General features: G+C 40.9%; 1 protein-coding gene across 2 annotated transcripts in view; it reads right to left on the bottom strand.

Moving 5' to 3' along the window:
* Positions 1-2,841: 2,841 nt before the first annotated feature.
* The window catches only part of cdh4 (cadherin 4, type 1, R-cadherin (retinal)), a 215,250-nt gene continuing 199,234 nt past the window's right edge, over positions 2,842-18,857 (bottom strand). Inside the window, exons 12-17 of one of the 2 annotated variants that reach the window (XM_005915339.3) lie at positions 17,463-17,614; positions 13,719-13,955; positions 12,456-12,689; positions 12,199-12,338; positions 7,086-7,250; positions 2,842-6,586 (exon numbers count right to left, since the gene is read on the bottom strand). In XM_005915339.3, the coding sequence (XP_005915401.1) occupies positions 6,380-6,586; positions 7,086-7,250; positions 12,199-12,338; positions 12,456-12,689; positions 13,719-13,955; positions 17,463-17,614 (1,135 nt within the window). In that variant the 3' untranslated portion in view covers positions 2,842-6,379. The remainder of the gene's footprint in view (positions 6,587-7,085; positions 7,251-12,198; positions 12,339-12,455; positions 12,690-13,718; positions 13,956-17,462; positions 17,615-18,857) is intronic. The other variant, XM_005915340.3, reaches the window with a different exon arrangement.

The raw sequence follows: 18,857 nt of genomic DNA, 5'->3' as shown, positions 1-18,857 counted from the left end.
TGTATAATGCCTTGGTGCCACTGGATTTTAACAAGTCTCACACTCATACATTAAGACAAATGGTGGGGGTCTAGTAAGGAAGTTGGGGGAAGCAGACCACTCCACAGGAAGAACCTTTTGTCTCTTTGAGGACTCTGGGAGGTAGCAAGGGAGTGTGAACCTTAAGGTGTGAAACAGCTGTGTACTGCCTTTTGTTCCTGGAGAAGGTATTTAACTGAGAGCCATGCTAGGCTCAGGGAGACTCTGCTGCCCGTCTGCCCCGCGGTCATGCAGGCTCTCCACAAGCTTAGTTTTCAGTTCTTTGTTTTTTGATTAAAGAATGTTAGCTACCGCTCGTCTGCAGGCTTTATTTAAATGGAAAACTTCCACAACACATGTTATATTCCTTCCATCAAGCATCACCTAGTTAGGTGTAATACAGACTTTCTGTTAAATAATTTAAGTCTCAAGCCCAAACCACGTTAACTTTGTAACTCCCTTCAGAGCCACAGAAGTCATTCATCGGATGTTTTGTTTTTCCTGCTGATTAGGAGCCTACTCACTGTGACAACTAAGCAGAGCTTTGTGTGTAAATATTTAAGTACATCCGAGAATCTTACTGCAGTACAAGTGTGTTGCTGCAAAGTTTATCCAAGGATCCCAAGTATGTCTTCTTTCGGCACTGGAATCACAGCAACTGAACCTTTTTGTTGCTGTGAGGTCATTTTGTTAACCCTCTCAGGCTCAAATTAAGTTTTTGTTGCTAATGCTCAAAAGAATACCTGGAGTGGTACTTCATAACTCATAAACTCATAAAACATGTATGTGGGTTAATCAGGTTGTTAGCTTTTAACTGTTGCAAATCTGCAACGCCTGCCTTGAGAGGGTTAAAAAACAATCCCCAAGTATGAGCCCAACACAACCGGAAGTCTGCGTCCATGACTGGTTCTGTAATGCTAGGCCGGCATGTTAGCACTCAGAAACCTGTGGTGGAGAAACTATTCACACCCTTTACTTAATTAATTAACTAGCTCTATCATCAGCAAAGTCCTTCGACGAAAATATACATGAATTAAAAGCAAAAGTGCTGAATGCAGAACAAAGTGTCCTGTGACTCTTTTATTGTTGTTTAATTATTGTTAATCATGCATTAATGAAAAATGCTGTTGCTGTTTGAGGAGGAGCTCATTTGGAACTATTTGGTAACCAAGTGCAACTAATGGTTAGTTTCACTGTGGATTAAATGACTGCTTAGCTTGTAAAATCAAATTCTGAGATTCATGAGTCTCAAGTGTTCCAAACACTTATCAAAAATAATAACAAATCCACTGTCAGTTGACTAATTGAATAACTGACTTAATTCAAGAACAGTGGCTACTTCATCAGCTACATGTTTGCTAATGAAAATGAGCCAATCACATGGCAGCTCAGTGCATTTGCACATGTTGATATGGCCATGGTGACCTGATGGAGGTCAAACCCAGCATCAGAATGGGGAAGAAAGGGGATTTAAGTGACAATCAAGAGCATCTCTGAAAAGCACCACACCAGCACTCGTAGCTGATGGGGCTGCTGTAGCAGAAGGCCACACGTTTGAAAGCAAAAGGGGTCCAGCCCTGTTTTAGTAAGGTGTAACTAATGAAGTGGCCATTGAATGTATATTTTTTGTACATAAATCCCACTTTACAAAGTACCTACTAATAAATATATTAAACTGGATGTACTTTTAGATGTATTCAGAGCTCTTAATACATCTAAAAGGGAGGTATTGTACTTCCAGTTTACTATATTCATTACTAGCTACTTTATAAATTGTGATTTCTGTACAAAATAATAGAATAGAATAATCATTTTATAGTATTTGTCATAATGAATGATACTACATTAAAAGGATCACCAGTCTGATTACAGTTAATCTTTTGGGTACATGAATATCTTTCAAAATGACTCACAATACAAATACTATTTGTCACGTTTGACATTTCATTCAAATCCAAAGCGGCCAGCTTCACGGTGAACACCAGTGTTAGCAAGATTCATCTTTCAAGCACCTGTTTCTCCCCCCAGGGCCCGGACTACTTGTATACAACATAGCCTTTATTTCTCAGAGGTACTTTTAATATTTGGATAAATTGAAGTGCCTGCTGTGAAGATTATTGTACCACAGTCTTTCAAATTAGCATTTATGAGTTTTGAGGGTTATCATAATTCATCACAACGCACCCTCTTAGTTCATTCTGCTTAAATAGCCCATGGATAAGAAGTAAAATGCTAATGAGTAACTAGTTGTCGTATAAATGTAATGAAGCGCGGTATATACCTCTAAAATGTGGGCTTATAAAGGGAGTCAGTGCACATAGTTACTCTGTAGCACTCTAAGTTATATTTTAAGATTAAAATGTTTCTTTTATTTATAAGACATGCTGAGAAATACTGTTTTCAAATGCTGTTTCAAAGTGCACTGTTTGAAGCCTGATTGCTGAGGGAACCATGTCTTGGTAATTGTACAGCGTCTACACTGGATCAGTCATCCGTATCCTACGTGACTGGTTGTAGGTATTTTCTCCCCCACTTAAGCAGAAACATCAAATTTATTCTGCTGCTTTGATCTCATTTTAGACAGAGTCCTGAAATAGCAGCAGGCTCAGAGTGGTGTCAGCAGAAGCACAGCCAACAGAGCCTGCCCGTCCTGCGTGGTACTTGTGCTGAATAACAACATTAACACTTAACTGTGAACAGTTGATCACGCAGCCGGCAACAGAACCAACATCCGGTCATGTTTTTAAGATTGGACTGTTCTCAGCACCTGCCCAAGAGACTCACTAGCTGTATGGAGAGGAAATGAAAAGAGCCAGGCTTGGACATGTTTGAAGAAGAGAACTTTATTTACAACACACAAGGCACCGGCAGCAAGCCAGCAGCAAAGCTCTCAGTCTATATATGCCATTTATCAAGGGGGTGGGGGTGATAAACGGGAGTTTGCTTTCTTCTTTCACGCTGCACTTTGGCCACAAGCAAACCTAGTGAACTTCTTCTAAGCCCATCAAAGATCTCTCCCCTGAAGTTAATCATCCTTTCTGCCACCCGGCTAGGACCAACAGGACTGTTTAACAATTTGATTATTATGTCAGGGCAGCAGAGCCCACTGTTGATGGCTCTCTTATGCACACAGGTCCACAACCCTGCTGGGTTCATAGAGGATTTCATTATTGTACTACAGAAAAAGGTTAACTTAGTTTTATGTTCTCATTACTGGGATACTCAGGGAATCAAAGCACCTCTCATTAACTAGTTCAGCGTGTTCCATCAGCTCTGCTCACCTCTACCTGTCTTCTTCACCTCCTCATTGCCCAGCCCTCTAATTTCTGGCCACAGCGGGCCATGAAGCATCACTCTTTTTAACACCATCATATTTAATCTTTTTTTCCCTAACAATTTTCTTAATGTTATGCATTGTTCTTACTTGAATCTCACTTCCTCTGCTGACCTTCTCCTCCATCCTACTAATCACCTCTCAACACGGCCTACCTGCATCTTGCCACCACCTCATTTTTCTCGCTCTCTCTTTTTGCCTGGCTCTCTGAGTTCTCTCTGGGTGTCTCATTAAAGGCGCTCTATCTAATGAGATTACGCCGTGGGGATTAATGGTGTGGCTAATTGATAGACACACAGCCAGAGAGGATTAAATCCCTTTAAGTCCCCAGTGGGCTTTTTGGCGCTTCAGCTGACTAATTGAAATCACAGGAATGGACACAAATATACTTCCTGACCCCACACACTGCTCTAACAATCCGTCCTCTATGATGCAATAACATGTATAGTGGGTATGTTTCTTTTCTTTTTTTATTAGAAAATGAAGCCATATCCAAACAATAAGGTCAAAGTTTAACTGCATAATCCCCCGGGGAGGCTGGTTTCATGACGCTAACACTTAGAAATACATTATTCCACAGTGAAAAATGAAGTAGGTGTAACAATTCCGAGTGCAGATACAAACCAGTCGATTCAAATGCAAATCAAGGTGGAAAAGCAGTGAACTTAAAGCTAGAAGAGTCCTTTCATATTTTAAATCATAGTAAAAAAAGACAATCCTGATGAAAAACCAATGTGTGCTGCTTTCAGCGCAACATCAACATCAGCGGTCAGTAGGCATGGGTGCACTGGTGCATTGCTTTCTGCCACAGTGCTGTTTTTGGTACTGTCATAGGGTCTTATGGCAGAAATCTATATATCCAATATTTACAGAGCACTTTAGAAATAAAGTCGTACCAATACTGACTTGAAAGGAGAACTATCATGCTCATTTACAGCTGCATGTCTTTATTCTTGGAGTCTAATAAAGTAGGTGAGAGTGGTGCAGCCGCTCACCACAGGGTCGGTCTAAAACCATTTTAGTTCCTCTTCTCTAAGGGAATGCACAACTTTCTTCTGATTGGCTGCCACTGAAATTTAAATATCCTGGTAACGACAGATGGCTGCCCCTCTCTGAGCCTGGTTCTGCCAGAGATACTTCCTGGTAAAAGGGAGTTTTTTTTATTCCCACTGTTGACACCCGTCCTAAATAAGATGCCTTATTTACCTCCAAAAAAATGATGGCACGCTTTCAAAACATGTGTTGTTTATTTTCTGAAGCGCACATTCAGTATCTAGATGAATGAATAAAAGAATTGCAGCACACTGATTAATTGAACAACTATCAGCAGACGTGGCTAATGAACGTTCCAGTGTCCCAAGGCCAGAAGCCAACAAAAGGAACACATCTGTCACAGACAATACAGACTGAAATGGAAAGAGCATGTCTTCATACACTAGAAAGAAAAAGAAAAAAAAGTATAGATCAAAGTATTTTATGGAATAAAAAAAAAAGTATAAGCAGGCATCTTAAAAAAAACAATTATATGCTTCAACAGAAGACAAAAAAAATAAAACATAAATACCCACATATTAAAAACGAATGGGCCAAAAGATCCCTTAAGCTCACCGTAGAGCCACAGAGAGAGAGAGAGCAGCAACTTTTATGTCAATACTTCAAAAATATGTATCTTACAGTATTTTTATTTTCTCAGTGTCTTTTTACAGAGTATATTCATATAGCTTCTGCAGACTATTTTCACATTCTCACCACAGAGTAACAAGTGCTTGGAGTAAAACATTTGGAGAAAAAAAAATCATGCACCTTTTAATACATTTGTTGGGCTATAAAAAACGGGAATGTTCAAGGCGACCCCCCCCCCCCCCAGAAAAACAAACAAACAACCCCCTCCCCCCAAAAAAAACCAAACCAACAATCTTCCTCAGACACCTTTGTTCCAAGTCATTTCAAGTTTCTTGTTCTTACACTGATTAATCAGATCATGCCTACGTAAGCTTTACACTGTGGAGAAAGCAACACAAAAACCATACAGGGCAGGCAAGTGTCTCAACATATAGGCTCTGAAACTTGTGTGTCCACAGAGGAAAGGCAGGCATTCTCCACTAAATTAGAAACCCCCCCCCCCCACCTGTATAAAAATGGTCTCACACAAAGTCAGCGTCGGGCGCTGCAGTTGTGTTGACAACGTGAAAGTTGGACTTCAGCGGAGACCTTTGGAGAAGAGGGTGCTCTTCCCTCTAGCGACTCTTAGTGGGTTCCTTCAGGCCATAATTTGTTGGGTTACGATATCCGATGGTATGCCCTGGCTGTGTCCTTCCCTCCTGGGACTGGCGGCTGGGGTTGTTTCATGTGCACCACTGTGAAAAAGAAGAGGAGATTGACAGGCAGGGCCGGTTTGAGGAGCGCAGGTTTGGGGTGGGGTTGGGGGGTGGTCGACGGGAAATGGGGGAAGTGTCTCCACTGTACTGCACGAACGGCAACCGATCCTGAGATAGCAGGAGTCTGATACAAAAAACACACCACAAAAGGCACTTTATAAAATGACAGTGCTTCTGTTCTAAGGAAATTCAAGTTGACAGAGTTAAAGAGAGAGTCAGAGAGCGTCTTCCCCAAAAACATACTCTTCAGCGTGAAACTAAAGCGAGAGACATTGTTTCTTTTTAACAATGAATCCAAGCACAAATTCACTGCTCCTGTCTCTCATGACCGCCTTGGGACATCCGGATCCAGCGCAGTGAGAGATAAACAAAAGAAAATTAAAATGAAAAACGAAACATCACACTACAAATTTGCCACAACAAAAAAAAAATTTAATATATAAAGCCAGAATACAGTTGCGTTGCAGCGGAATTCATGTGTGCGGGCCTGGTTGCTGTGAGCAAACGGATGCAGCCCATGTATGGGTCCATTCCTCACATGGAGCCTGCGTCGTGTAGTTGGCCACTCCTTGCTGCTTTTACAGCAACGTCCATCCAGCCGGTCCCGCCTCTCCCATCTGCAACCCCACCCAGCCCCGCGGCGCCGCTCTCAGTCATCGTCCCCTCCTCCGTAGAGGTCAGCTAGCTTCTTAAAGCGGGGGCCCCAGTCGTTGAGGTAGTCGTAGTCCTGGTCCCCTGAGCTGGTGGAGTTGAGCGAGCTGACAGAACCAGCGGTGGAACCACTGCCCTCGTAGTCAAACACCAGCAGGGAGTCGTAGGGAGGAGCGGTGGGGTCGTTGTCTGCTGCCCTCAGACCCTGGAGGCACAAAGACAAGAAAGGCTGAACTCCCACTCTGAGCACCTCCTCTTTATCTGCTCAATTAGTAAAACTGGGCTTAGGCCAATAACTGCTGCTCATCAGAAATATAATGGAGGAGCTCGTTTTTCACATAGCAACAGGTTAAGTGTGCTAGACTGTAAAAGGTGCAATAAAATGAAAAATAAAATCTCATCTGGCTCATTCGCCCATGAACACTTTAATGTTGCATCACAGCCTGAATTCTATACACTGAGAGCAAGCACGTTTAGCGGTGCCCCTGACGATGCCAGTACAATCAAGTACACATGTAAACCAATAATATGTAATGAACTATTGTTGGCCATTAAAAAGATTATGTTTCAAACTTCAAAACCACTGATGTGTAAACCCTTTTATAACACATCAACGAGGCATTGTTAATTCCAAAATAAACACAGGCGGCTATGAGAACACGACACCAGAGCTTCAGAAAAAAGGTTTTTAAACTTGGACATACATCATTTATGAAGTCGCCTATGTCTCCAGGGTGGGGCAAACTGGGTCTGACAGGGTACTGCGACTCAGCAATCACAGGCCTCTCATCCACCCTGCGCACCCCTGTCGGCTTGTTGATGATGTGGTCCAGAGACTCCGGCTGCTGCAGCTGGCTCAAGTCGTAGTCCTGCATAAAATCCACGGGGGAAAACGGGTGAGGATTAGAATAATCATCATAATAACCTGCTTTCTAACTGCAAGCTCATGTAATACTGCACATTTTTTATTGGGAACAGGCTCATTGTACAACTTGGAATGTAGTTGTTGGGCAGGTCTCTTTGCCAAGACTTTGATGTACACTCATTTTACATCAGTGAGAGCTGATCCGCTGTGAAACTGTGCTACTGGGCTTTCTAATGTTTAAGCTCTTTTCTAAACCTGCAGCTCGGCAGACTCAAGCTGTGCAAATCCAGACTCCAAAGTAATTCTGTACTTTTACTGCATATTGAATGTCATACTGTACTGTTTTAAGAGCCAGTACATGCTTCACACTGATCAGAAATGATGCGGTATGGCGTCAGACGCCCATCAGAGAGTGACTTTTGAATGTGAGCATTTTCCCCGGAGCTGTTTCCGTTTCTTTTTTTGGATCCAGCTGTGAACTTCCATTGTCAACGAGAACAGAACAGCACACACAGATTCTGTCCAAAATCTGCTTAAATGGAACAAGTAGCATTAACGCTAGCAACTATTCATAGATGTAGCCCCCTAGAGCTATTCATGGCGATATACTGTATACTGCTTTATGTGCTACTATCACATTTCTCTGTTAAAGCGTGTTCCCCAGTGTGTCATCCGCTCCCTCATCATGTAGGTGATAATGTAGGTAATATCTGTTCCTTTGGCTTCATGAGAAACACAATAACTCCCTTTGCTGAATTCATGTGCTTAGTAATCTGAGCACACTGTAAACTTGTAGTTCCAGTTTATGCTCATTTCATTGATGATGAACTGGAAAACTAAATGACGCACAGCCGATGAATGTCCTGTGATTATTACAAATACGTTTACAGCTCTGACATTTTCAAGTTTTTTGTTAAGAAATAAGTAATTCAGAGCTATAAATATGAATATGACTGGCTGATAAGCTCCCTGTGTTGCCTTCAGAAGTCTCACACAGGTGTGGGACAAGATAGCTGAGCTTAGTAAAAAAGCATGTTAAAAAAGGCATACTTCATAATATATTTATGAATTAATCAAAGGCTTCATTGTCGAAAGATTGTTTTAATTAAAAAATGAAAATCTGATCTGAGATAATGGTGTGGAGTAGGTGTTTATGGGCAAAAAGAAAAGAGTGTCATAAGTGGAAGGACAGACTGAAAGCGTGACTCACATTTGGAAAAGTGTATTTATTCTCCATAAAGTTTATCCTCTTATCCTCTAATTTTACTGTTGTGCTAGCTAATCTTCTGCGGCCTCTGACTTTATTGATTTTTCTTTTAGATCAAAGAATGACCCACTTGAAGACCTTAAAAAAGCAAAGAAGTCTTGCTTTCAGTTTTTGTCAGGAAATGCTAAAGTTGTGCTAAAAAAAAAGCGCATCAACAATATTTTTATTTTTCCTCAGCACATATTAGTCAGTGGCTTTTGCATGTTGCAATCTACTTGATGCTGTCAGAGGCTGAATTACTATTAAGGTTACATCATGTGCTAAAGATCTCAATGAACTCGAGTACGGTACAACATAGGGCTGTTTGATATAACGATATATATCGGATATATATCTATCGTTTCATTTTACGCTATCGTTTGTTTCGAGGTGTTGCAAAATAAACTGTTTACGGCAATATTTTTTCATCGTTTTGATGGTCACTGTAGTGGCTGTATTAATTTCTTAAAGTTTTCTCTTTCTCTTATATTTAATATAACTACACTACAGACAGACAAGCGACTGTTTTTATGCGTTGTCGTTAGCAACAGCGATGGTAACACCTTCGCGTGTCCGCTTGTTTATGTTCCAGAGAGTGATCCGTACAGCAGAACGCTGCTGCAGGATTGCTCTCCCCCCGCTTCAGGACACCTACACCAGGAGATGCCGGACTAGAGCAGCGCAGATACTGAAGGACCCGTCCCATCCTGGCAACAAACTGTTCCAACTTCTGCAATCTGGTAGAAGGTTCCGCATCTTCCGGGCAAGGACAGAGAGACTCAAGAGGAGCTTCTATCCCCAAGCCATCCGTGCCCTAAACACACACACCCGCCCTCTCACATCATCTATAATTGACTGAGACAGGACTCTTCCAGACACTAAACCAAGGCACAATGTACATTTCAATTCCTTTAATTTTAAATATGTTTATATTGTCTATCCTGTAAAATAGTCAGATCTATTCATATTAATGTACAGAATTCACCTGCTTGCTGCTACTACTGCACATTCACCCAGTGTATATACTATATATATATATATATATATAATATATATATATATATATACATATACATATATACATATATATATATATATATATATATATATATATATATATATATATATATATATATACATATATATATAATACATATATATATATATATATATAACAACAAATATAATATACTATACATATATATATATATATATATATTATATATATATATATATATATATATATATATAGATATAATACATATAATATAGATATATACACATATATATATAATATATAATATATAATACATAATAATATATACATACATATATATATAATACATATATATATATATATATATATATATATATATATATATATATTAGGGGTGCAACGATACACAAAATTCACGGTTCGGTTCGGATACTTTGGTGTCACGGTTCGATATTTTTTCGATACAAAAAAATGTTCATGCATTTTTAATTTGTCATTTATTAAAATTATAAATATATATTTTAACTCAAAAGTACAGTTTTTAAATTTAACCCTAACCCTTGTGCGTGTTTTTTATTTTGGACCACTTATGTGCAGCCCTGGTTATTTAGCTCATCATATTGCAGCCACAGAAATTCTTTTGTCCATGAAACCATAAAGCTGCACTTTCTTTTTGCCTTATAGTCTGATTTGTCATAACTTCTCCGTTTTGTGGTAAGCTTTTCTTTGGCTGTCACTTCTTCACCCTGACCTGTCTTATTTGGCTCAGCAGAACTGAAATGCTTTTACACACTCACTCACATAAGCTCAGCGTTATACTTGTATAACTATGCATGTGACAAATAATAAAGAACCTTGAACCTTGAACCTTCCACATAAACCTTTCACAATAAAGCTCAAGATCCTGTTGAGACCTTTCAAAATAAACTGAATCACGTGAAAGAGCAGATTATTTACGGATGAAAAGTAGAAAAGAGCTGCCAGGTGCTAAAAAATAAACTTTAGAACAGGCTTTTCCCCGCAGCACGCCGTGTAATAAATACTCACAAAGAAAATGGCGGCCGTTACAATTTATGTCTAAAAATGTATCGTTTCATGCATCGGTTAAAACACTCGACTCCAGCTACATGACGTGCAGCTGGAAACAAGTCGAGCTGCCCGAGATTCACAGAATTTACAGAAAATGTTACATTTTGTGATTTATATCGTTATCAGGACGATAGAATTCTCACATTGGGATATGAGATTTTGGTCATATCGCACAGCCGTAGTACAACAAGTCGATTTGTAAAACTTCTTCCCTCTCAGATATTTCATCATTAACTGTAAATAGTGTTATTGCAAAGTGGAAGTGTTTAGGAACCACAGTAAAGTGACAGTGACCACGTGAGTTACAGGGCAATGACATCGAATGCAGAGGTGCATAGTACTTAAAAAATGTTCTGCTGTGTCATTAACTTCCTTGTCATTATAGTCAGCTCAAAGATTGTGTGCCAGGAGCTTCATGGCAGTGTTCTGCTCTGTCGAGGGGTGGAGGGGTTGTAGGTGTGGGTGGTTGGGTAGGCGCTCTGTGTGGTTAGGCTTTCCTGTGTGTGCCCTGGCACCCTCACTGTGCCGGCTGGTGTCATTCCTGGGCTTTCGGTCTATTTGCTGTCTCCCAGCTCCTGAAGAGCTGTGGACTCCTCCTCCTGGCTGTCCGTGCTGCCTGAGTGGGACTGGGATGGGCTATCTGGCATCTGCTGGGTCTCGGTGGGGCCTCGGGCACTGGTGGAGGCATGTTCCTTCTTCCTGCATGTTTCTGGCTCGGCACACTGGTGCCCGCCACAGCTTAGTGCAGAGTTAGTATAGTTTTGTATTTTCTGATGAGTTTTTAATTTCTATTTAATTTTGACTTTTTGTTTTTTTTGGATCACTGTTGTTGCCTGTTGTTGTGTCCGTTTATTTGTCTAACCCTGCTGAAGTATTTGGTTTCTAGGTTTCATTTTGCTCTCTTTGAAGAGAGGTGAATGTTGGGTGGCGAAATAGAACAGCAACATAGAGACCCTAAACTTCTGATTGTAAATATTATTACTTATATTTTCATGAAAACCACAACTTAATTATTCTTGCAAATGTTTTACTGGAAAAAATGCCAAATGTTTGCAGGGTTTAACCTCAAGTATGAATGCTTATCTTTCTTATGCATGAATGCATGATTTCACAGAATATTTTATTGCCCAGTCATGCTGAAATAACATGAATATTCTGAATCTGTGGTAAATATTCAGCTGTGTGTTGTAATTGTGACTGCCTTTCCCTGTTTTCTGACATTTGCTAGACAACGCTATTAATGATTTAATCAATAAGGCAGGACACAGGATGTACACTCAGTTGCTGTGAATCCACTGGACAATTATCTACGCTGTTCTCAAACAGATGCAACTGGACATCACACAGTCTTTGTACTGTGGAGCTGGCAGGTTAAACACTGTTTAATGTCTGATCTGACTGCAGTGGACATATGCACCCCCTTAGTGTAATGTCTAAGGGCTTCTGCACATGCATGAACAGGTCTAGAGCTTGTTTCACTTGTTACTTGTCAATGCACTGTAGAGACCAAAGAAATTTCCCATGTGTAAAGTCAGATAATATAACAATACATTTCAGAGGATTTTAAGTCAGTAAACACCATCACTAAACAAAAAGCTGAAAATTCATGTTTCACAGTACCTGGTCCTCCTCTCCTCCTCCCTCTTCATCATACTTGAGGATGTTGTCCCTGACGTCATCCTCAGGGTCAATCAGCAGGGGCTTCGCTTGCCGCTCCTTTTCCCTGCGCTTCATCCACACCACAAACAGCAGAACCATGCCTACAATAAAAAAGATTATTTCAAAACGAAGAACAGCAACTGTTTGCCAATAATTAACATTGATTTTTGTTAAAACCATGCAGCTCTCAAAGATCAGACAGTATTTGTTGTACTCACTGAGTAGTATGATGATGCAGATGAGTATGGCAATGATGGCCCCAGTGCCAAGGCCAGCAGCTGCCACGGCTCCCGTGGCACTACAGTCCCCATTATCATCACACGGACACACTTTGACCCTGATTACAGAGCGGTTGGACAGTGGAGGGTTTCCCGAGTCTGACACAATTATGGGAATCTCGTACACACTTGCTTCCAGGTAGGGAATCCTAAGCCGCAGCTGAGCATAGTCACCTGCAGAGCAAGAGTTAGCATGTCAAATGTAATAGCAGTATAATTAAAAATAAACAAGTGTGGATTGTTTGGAAGGGTTCTTAGGAGAACATGGCAGCACAACTTAGGTTTAATAAACTGAATAAACTACAAGACTGGAGATATTTGACCATAATGCACAGTGCAGCGCAAACACCTAATGCTGTCGTACTCTCAAGCACGGTGGTGGTGGGGTGATGATTTGTGCTGTTCTGCAGCCTGGGCACCTTGAAGCCACTGAATCAACCATGAATGCCTCTGTACCAAAGTATTTTAGGCTGCTGCAATGGGCCAAAGTCCACCTTCAACCTGAATATGGAACCTTAGGAGAGCTAAATAAATTCCCCCAAACCTCAATGAACTGAACCAACGATGTAAAGTACACTGGGCCACAGTTCCTCCTTGATGACTGAGACTAATAAAGTCATACAGAAAACGATTACTTTAAGGTATTTTTGCTAAAGGCGATGCTACAAAGTACTGAAACATCTATGTTTTTTCACAGGAGTGCAACAAATCCTGTGAAAGCTTTCTTTTCCACATGACTGTACATAAAACTGAAATGTACAGCTGTATAACCTACAGCATTTATCACTCAGTCAAGCTAAGACGAGAGCCTCAGCGGGGAAAGAATCCAGGTATGTGATCAGATTTGTCCTCAAGACAACTGCTGTGATACATCCATCTGGGTGGATTAGGTGACAGATTGGATGCTCGGGGGACAGAGAGATGAATGGATCTCATTTGTCACAAACAATAGATCGTACGTCAACAGCGGATGGCACCCGCATCTCTCACTGTGAGCTTCGTGAGACATTTTGTTAAACTTGGACTTCTCTCATAGCTGATAGCGATCCCCCCGATTAATGCTGCCAGTTATTCTGCTGAGAGGTTTATGGTTTCATTCAGAATGATGATGTGTCATTTCCCCACAGCACTTAAAAATGAACCTCACAAGGGTCCAGTTCGCGAGACCAAACTTTATTAAACACAGTGTATAATGACTAATACCGCTCAGCCTGGAAATGGTCCAGTTTCGTCGAACGCTTGCAGGAAAAGAAGGCAGCTCGAAGACAAACGGCCCTATGTTGGGGTCGGCATCAGCATCGGAAGCTGTGATGTTGATCCTAGAGTTGGGGCGTGCTCGCTCGCACACTTGCGCCTCCCGGGGTATCAGCACGGGCGCGTTGTCGTTTACGTCGATCAAGTAGATCTGGAGGGTTCCTGTCCCGCTGGCTTGGGGCGAACCTGAGGGGAGGCAAGAAGAAAAAGAGAAGACAGAGAGATCAAAGGAGGAGATGGTGAGATAACAACATAGTAGTGAGGCAGAGCAGTGAAGATGAAATGATTGGAGAAAGAGAACAAAGCCCCCCAAAAAAGGCAGTTTGACGAGAACGCTACAGAAGACGGCAAAACATTCGTTCCATTTTTGCCTCATTTTTCGAGCTGATTCAGGTGTGGAACTGAGAAAATGAGATGGGCGCCAAAGAAACAACAGAAGGAAAAAAACAAGACGTTTTGTTTACAAGTGGGTGAACGTGGAGGGACAATGCTGTATACATCTGTAGTGGAGCACCGAACACCAAACAGCAAATGAAAGGACATATAAATGTTTTAGTCCTTGTATTTCAGAGAAAAGCCAAGGCGAGACTCATATTGGTGGGGAAAGCGCTCACATAAAGATTGCTGTTATCTGCACTCTGGAAAGCCTACTGGGAAACAACTCAAATGCTAACCCCTTCACTGCATCCAGAAGTACAAGCTCATAATAACTTCTTCTGCTTGCCAGACCAGAACAGAACGGAATAAGGTTAGAAGAAATGTTTTTGATGTTTATTGCATTGTTAACAGCAAAAAAAAAAAAACCTTCAATGTGGTTTGATTACAGTACTGCTGTCTTCCTGACTTAGAAATATACTTTTTTTTTTTGCCACTGTTTCACTTGATTTTGTACAACATGGTGCTGGGAACGAGCACCTCATTGTTTTTCCAAGTGTACTGCTTGCTGTCAAAAAGTCAGATTGATTTTGAAGTTGTGCTGCGGTCCGTCTCAAGCTAGAGCAACTTCAAAAGAGTGAAAATGTGTGTAATGAGGTTGAACTCTAATGTGCACGGTGTTAACTCTCAGACTGTATGTACGGCAACTGTGGCAACAGATTAAAAACGATGCTTACACAGGGCAGCATTGCGTTTGGACATGTGGACATGGTCAAGACGGCCTGCTGAAGCATCAGAATGAGGAGGAAAGGTAATTTAAGCAGGCTGGGTTGAGAGTTTCAGAACGTGCTGATCTCCTGGGATTATACTGCACAACCATTTCTAGGGTTTACAGAGAATGGGCTGAAAAAGCCTAATCACAACCAAGGCATGCAGAACACCACGTTGAACCTGGAAGCAGATGGGCTACAGCAGCAGAAGGTCATTGTACTCAAATGGCCTCCACAGTCACCAGACCTCAGTCCAACAGTTCCCCTATGGGATCTGATGGAACGGGGACTTTACATCATGGATGCTAAATAGATTAAAACGGTTGTGTCGGCAAAAGAAGTTCCAACTGGCTACTAGCATGGTGTACCTAATGAAGAGGCCAGTGAATGTAATTTAGTAATGCAATTCTCCATAGCAGTGCAACCCCCAAACTACAGATGAAGGAACCACATGCGACGCTCTGTTAAACAAACAGTAATTTGTTGTGGCCTTGGTATTCAATCGACAGCTTCCTTCTCAGACTTTCAGCGAACTGAACTAAATGACTAAAGCAGTGCTGCATAGAAAGAGTTTACCCCAGCAGTTCATCAGTGCTGTATTTTAACTTTTTTTCCACTGTCAGACAGTAACTTGGTGCATCAACTATGTAAAGGTCTGTTGCTCCGGGCCCCAAGGCTTATCGACCGTCTTGTCTGTTATGATTGGCTGGGTGCTTTGTTGCTTCTTACGCTTCGCTTGAGGAGAATAAGTAAAGAGAATTTCAATCAAAGTGGAATATATCCCCTTGTTGACACTGGACTCTAGAATCGGTAGGCAGTCAACACTTTGAGCTTAAGCTGGTGTGCTTCAGGGCAACCAATCCCTCATTTCTCACTAGAGTAAAAACACCTGGGTCCCTCCTACTTACACCCAGGGCAAGCATCTCTATTTGTAGTGGTTCAGTTCTTTGTCTTCATACATTGTTGCAGCAGCAGAAACAGATACACAGAACCTTCCCTGACAGATCCTTTTTTCTATAAGAGACATGAGCATGAAGGTCACTGCGGCTTTAGATACTTTATACAGTGCAGTGTATGAATCATTCACAATTTATCTGCACTACATACAGCGTCTGGTTGGAAAGTATCACATATATGGCATATTTAACCTTTACAGCTTCCTTCTAATGATTTTCAGTGCTGCAAATTCACAACAGTTTGCTTGTTTACATGGAGCTTTCATTTGATGTTTGCTCATTTTTAATCACCCGTCGCCCCATGCCCTATGCACATCTACATGACAGTGCAAAGATCTTGAGCCAAACCTCGTTTCTTCATATTTTGCTAGGAAAATTGCACAGTTGTAACAAATCTCAAATTCAGCCTAAAGATTACTGACATCCAATACTGATATTTGCACACAGAGATTTCTCTAAATTCTCAGACTCTTGATATTACATGCATGTATTGTAAATGATGAGATATTCAAAGTCTTGGATTTTACACTGTGAAACATTATTGTGAAACTATTCCAGAATTTGCAGATTGGCGAACCTCAGTCATGTTACTGACCTGTTGCCAGTTAACCTGATTAGCTGAAGAACATTACTCCATCTGTTTCTCTTACTACCATCTACTTATTCAGCCTTTTGATCCTCTGTCGCAAGTTTTTGAATTCAAGGTGAGTTAATATTTTTAATGCAGCAGTAATCTGATATCCTTTTTATGTGCTACAATGAAAAAAATATGGGTTTATAAGATTTGCAAATCCCTGCATTCTGATTTTATTTCAATTTTACAGAGCATCCCAACATGTTCAGAATTCACTGTGTACCGTGCACTATTCTGTGCTCACCATTTGTTTATTTTTTTCCCTATCAAAGTTTAATTTAGATTGCTTTTTCTTAACCATATCCACGGTGTAATAGCAGAGGGCGTCCTGAGGCAAATCTGTGATATTGGGCTATGCAAATAAAATCGACTTGACTTGATTTGAGAGCTGCTTTATGCAAGCCACTGCTAAGACTCTGCAATCACCCTAAACTGTTTTGTCAATAGAAACACCTTCCCGGAAGCCACAGTATAATATAATACAGATGCACCTTAAAGTCTAATCCTAATAATCCCAGTCATAATATCTGATCCCTGCCAAAGAAGGAAGAACTCTATGTGAGAAAACATTACTTGATTATGCTGTGACCTGTTCGGGTTGACGATGCGTGATAATAAAACCTTTTTGATATTGGGATCACTGGAAACAAGCAAGACTAAAAATCACACTATGAAATGGCCAAAGCTCTAACAGTTCATCCTGATAATATTGACGTTTCATTCCAGTCCTTTTAAAAGTCTTTGAAATATTCCAGTTAAAACCCCAAATCTAAGCCTATAATTCAGGAACTCTCTGACCAAATTTCATGGGAATTCATCCAACAGCTACTGAAATATGTGAATGTGAACCAAAGAGGTGGATAAGATTGCAAAAGATGGTTAAAACATGCCACTGCAACCTACTGTTACATACATGCTACTGTAAATCATAACAACTCATACAGTCAGCCTGACTTACCAGACTTACCATTGTCGAATGCCAGGAATGTTGCCTCGTACACATTGTTCTTGACATATATGGACTCCCGGTCGAGCAGGGCCATGGTGGTGATCTGACCATTGGTCCTGTTAATCTTCAGCCAGTTCGCTGGATCTGATAACTTAGAGTACCTGCATGCACAGAGATGGAAAAATAAAGACATGTCATTAAATCCAAAGATAAATACGCACATACAAGAGCCACATAATGACTTTTATACCAACTGTTACTTGAATGCCAGCGGCTCTGAATCTTTTATTTTGTTGATCCAAAGTACCCATTATCAGGTTGAATGTTCATTACCCGAGTAAGCAAAACCAGCCAAGGACCTTTAAAATATTACAGTGACATGGAGAGTGGAACATATGTTCACCGAGCTAATCATAGCTGCAGCTCATTAGCATGAAGACCGATGAAAACCCAAACCCATATGCGGAACAGCCAAGCAGCACTCTTAACAACTTCACAGCTCTTAGTACCCACACAAACGCCACGGCAGCTCTCATCGGAGTCACGGGTTGAAGCGTCCACAAAACTGAAAGTGACAGCTGCACAGCGCAGGAAGTGCCTCAGGTCTAATGAGAAATGGTTAACTCCGGACAAGAAGAACTCTCGCTAGTTGGTACTGTGAATATGTGTGTGTGTGCGCGCACACGTGTGTGTATGCGCGTCAGCATAATGACAGGAATTTGGTGTGAGAGACACAGGAAGAAAAAAAGTGGCGGTGAGAGAGATCAGAGGCTTTTTTTTTTTTCAGAATAAGCTTAGTTGGTGAAAGGGGGCTTAATTAAAAGAAGTCTGTTGAGAGCTGACACTAGTTACCCAGAGGCTCACAGGCATCCACAAAACTAACTCCACCTACAGCTAAAGATGCACACAGTTCTGGGCTGGCACACATATGAAACAGATAAATTAGATAAGCAGGAGGACAGGCAGGTGCACTCATTATCATTATGCTTTTTAACAGCTTTTTTATTTTTTCCTTGAGAAAAGCAAACAAGCAAATGAAAATAAACAGAATTTCTAGTCAAAGAAATTGTCATGCTGTGTTAGCCAAGGTGTGATGTTGCCCCGTAGGTTACATTATGGTATTTGCGCAGGATGCCTGGCACTCTCATCTCCTTCCTGTGCCAACAAGATGTCACCTCCAGCTGGCAGAGCGAAATATCTTACTATACTTCATTGGATTTTTTTTCTTCTGACAAGAATCACGCCTTAAGCTTTAACCCTAATGTATTAACATAGCTTTACTTAATACCAATTAAACAAAAAGGCGGTTAAGATTGTTTCTTTTCCCCAATTTTATAAGGATCACATCACACTGCTGCTGCAGCAGAAAGAGTCATATTACCTCTGTTTGTTATGTGAAAGACA

The sequence above is a fragment of the Haplochromis burtoni genome, unplaced genomic scaffold (assembly GCF_018398535.1).
Source record: "Haplochromis burtoni strain Fernald_Lab_line unplaced genomic scaffold, NCSU_Asbu1 Contig_12, whole genome shotgun sequence".
Taxonomy (NCBI): domain Eukaryota; kingdom Metazoa; phylum Chordata; class Actinopteri; order Cichliformes; family Cichlidae; genus Haplochromis; species Haplochromis burtoni.
Note: the sequence above shows the minus strand (reverse complement) of the source record. Positions and strands in the feature narration are given on the sequence as shown.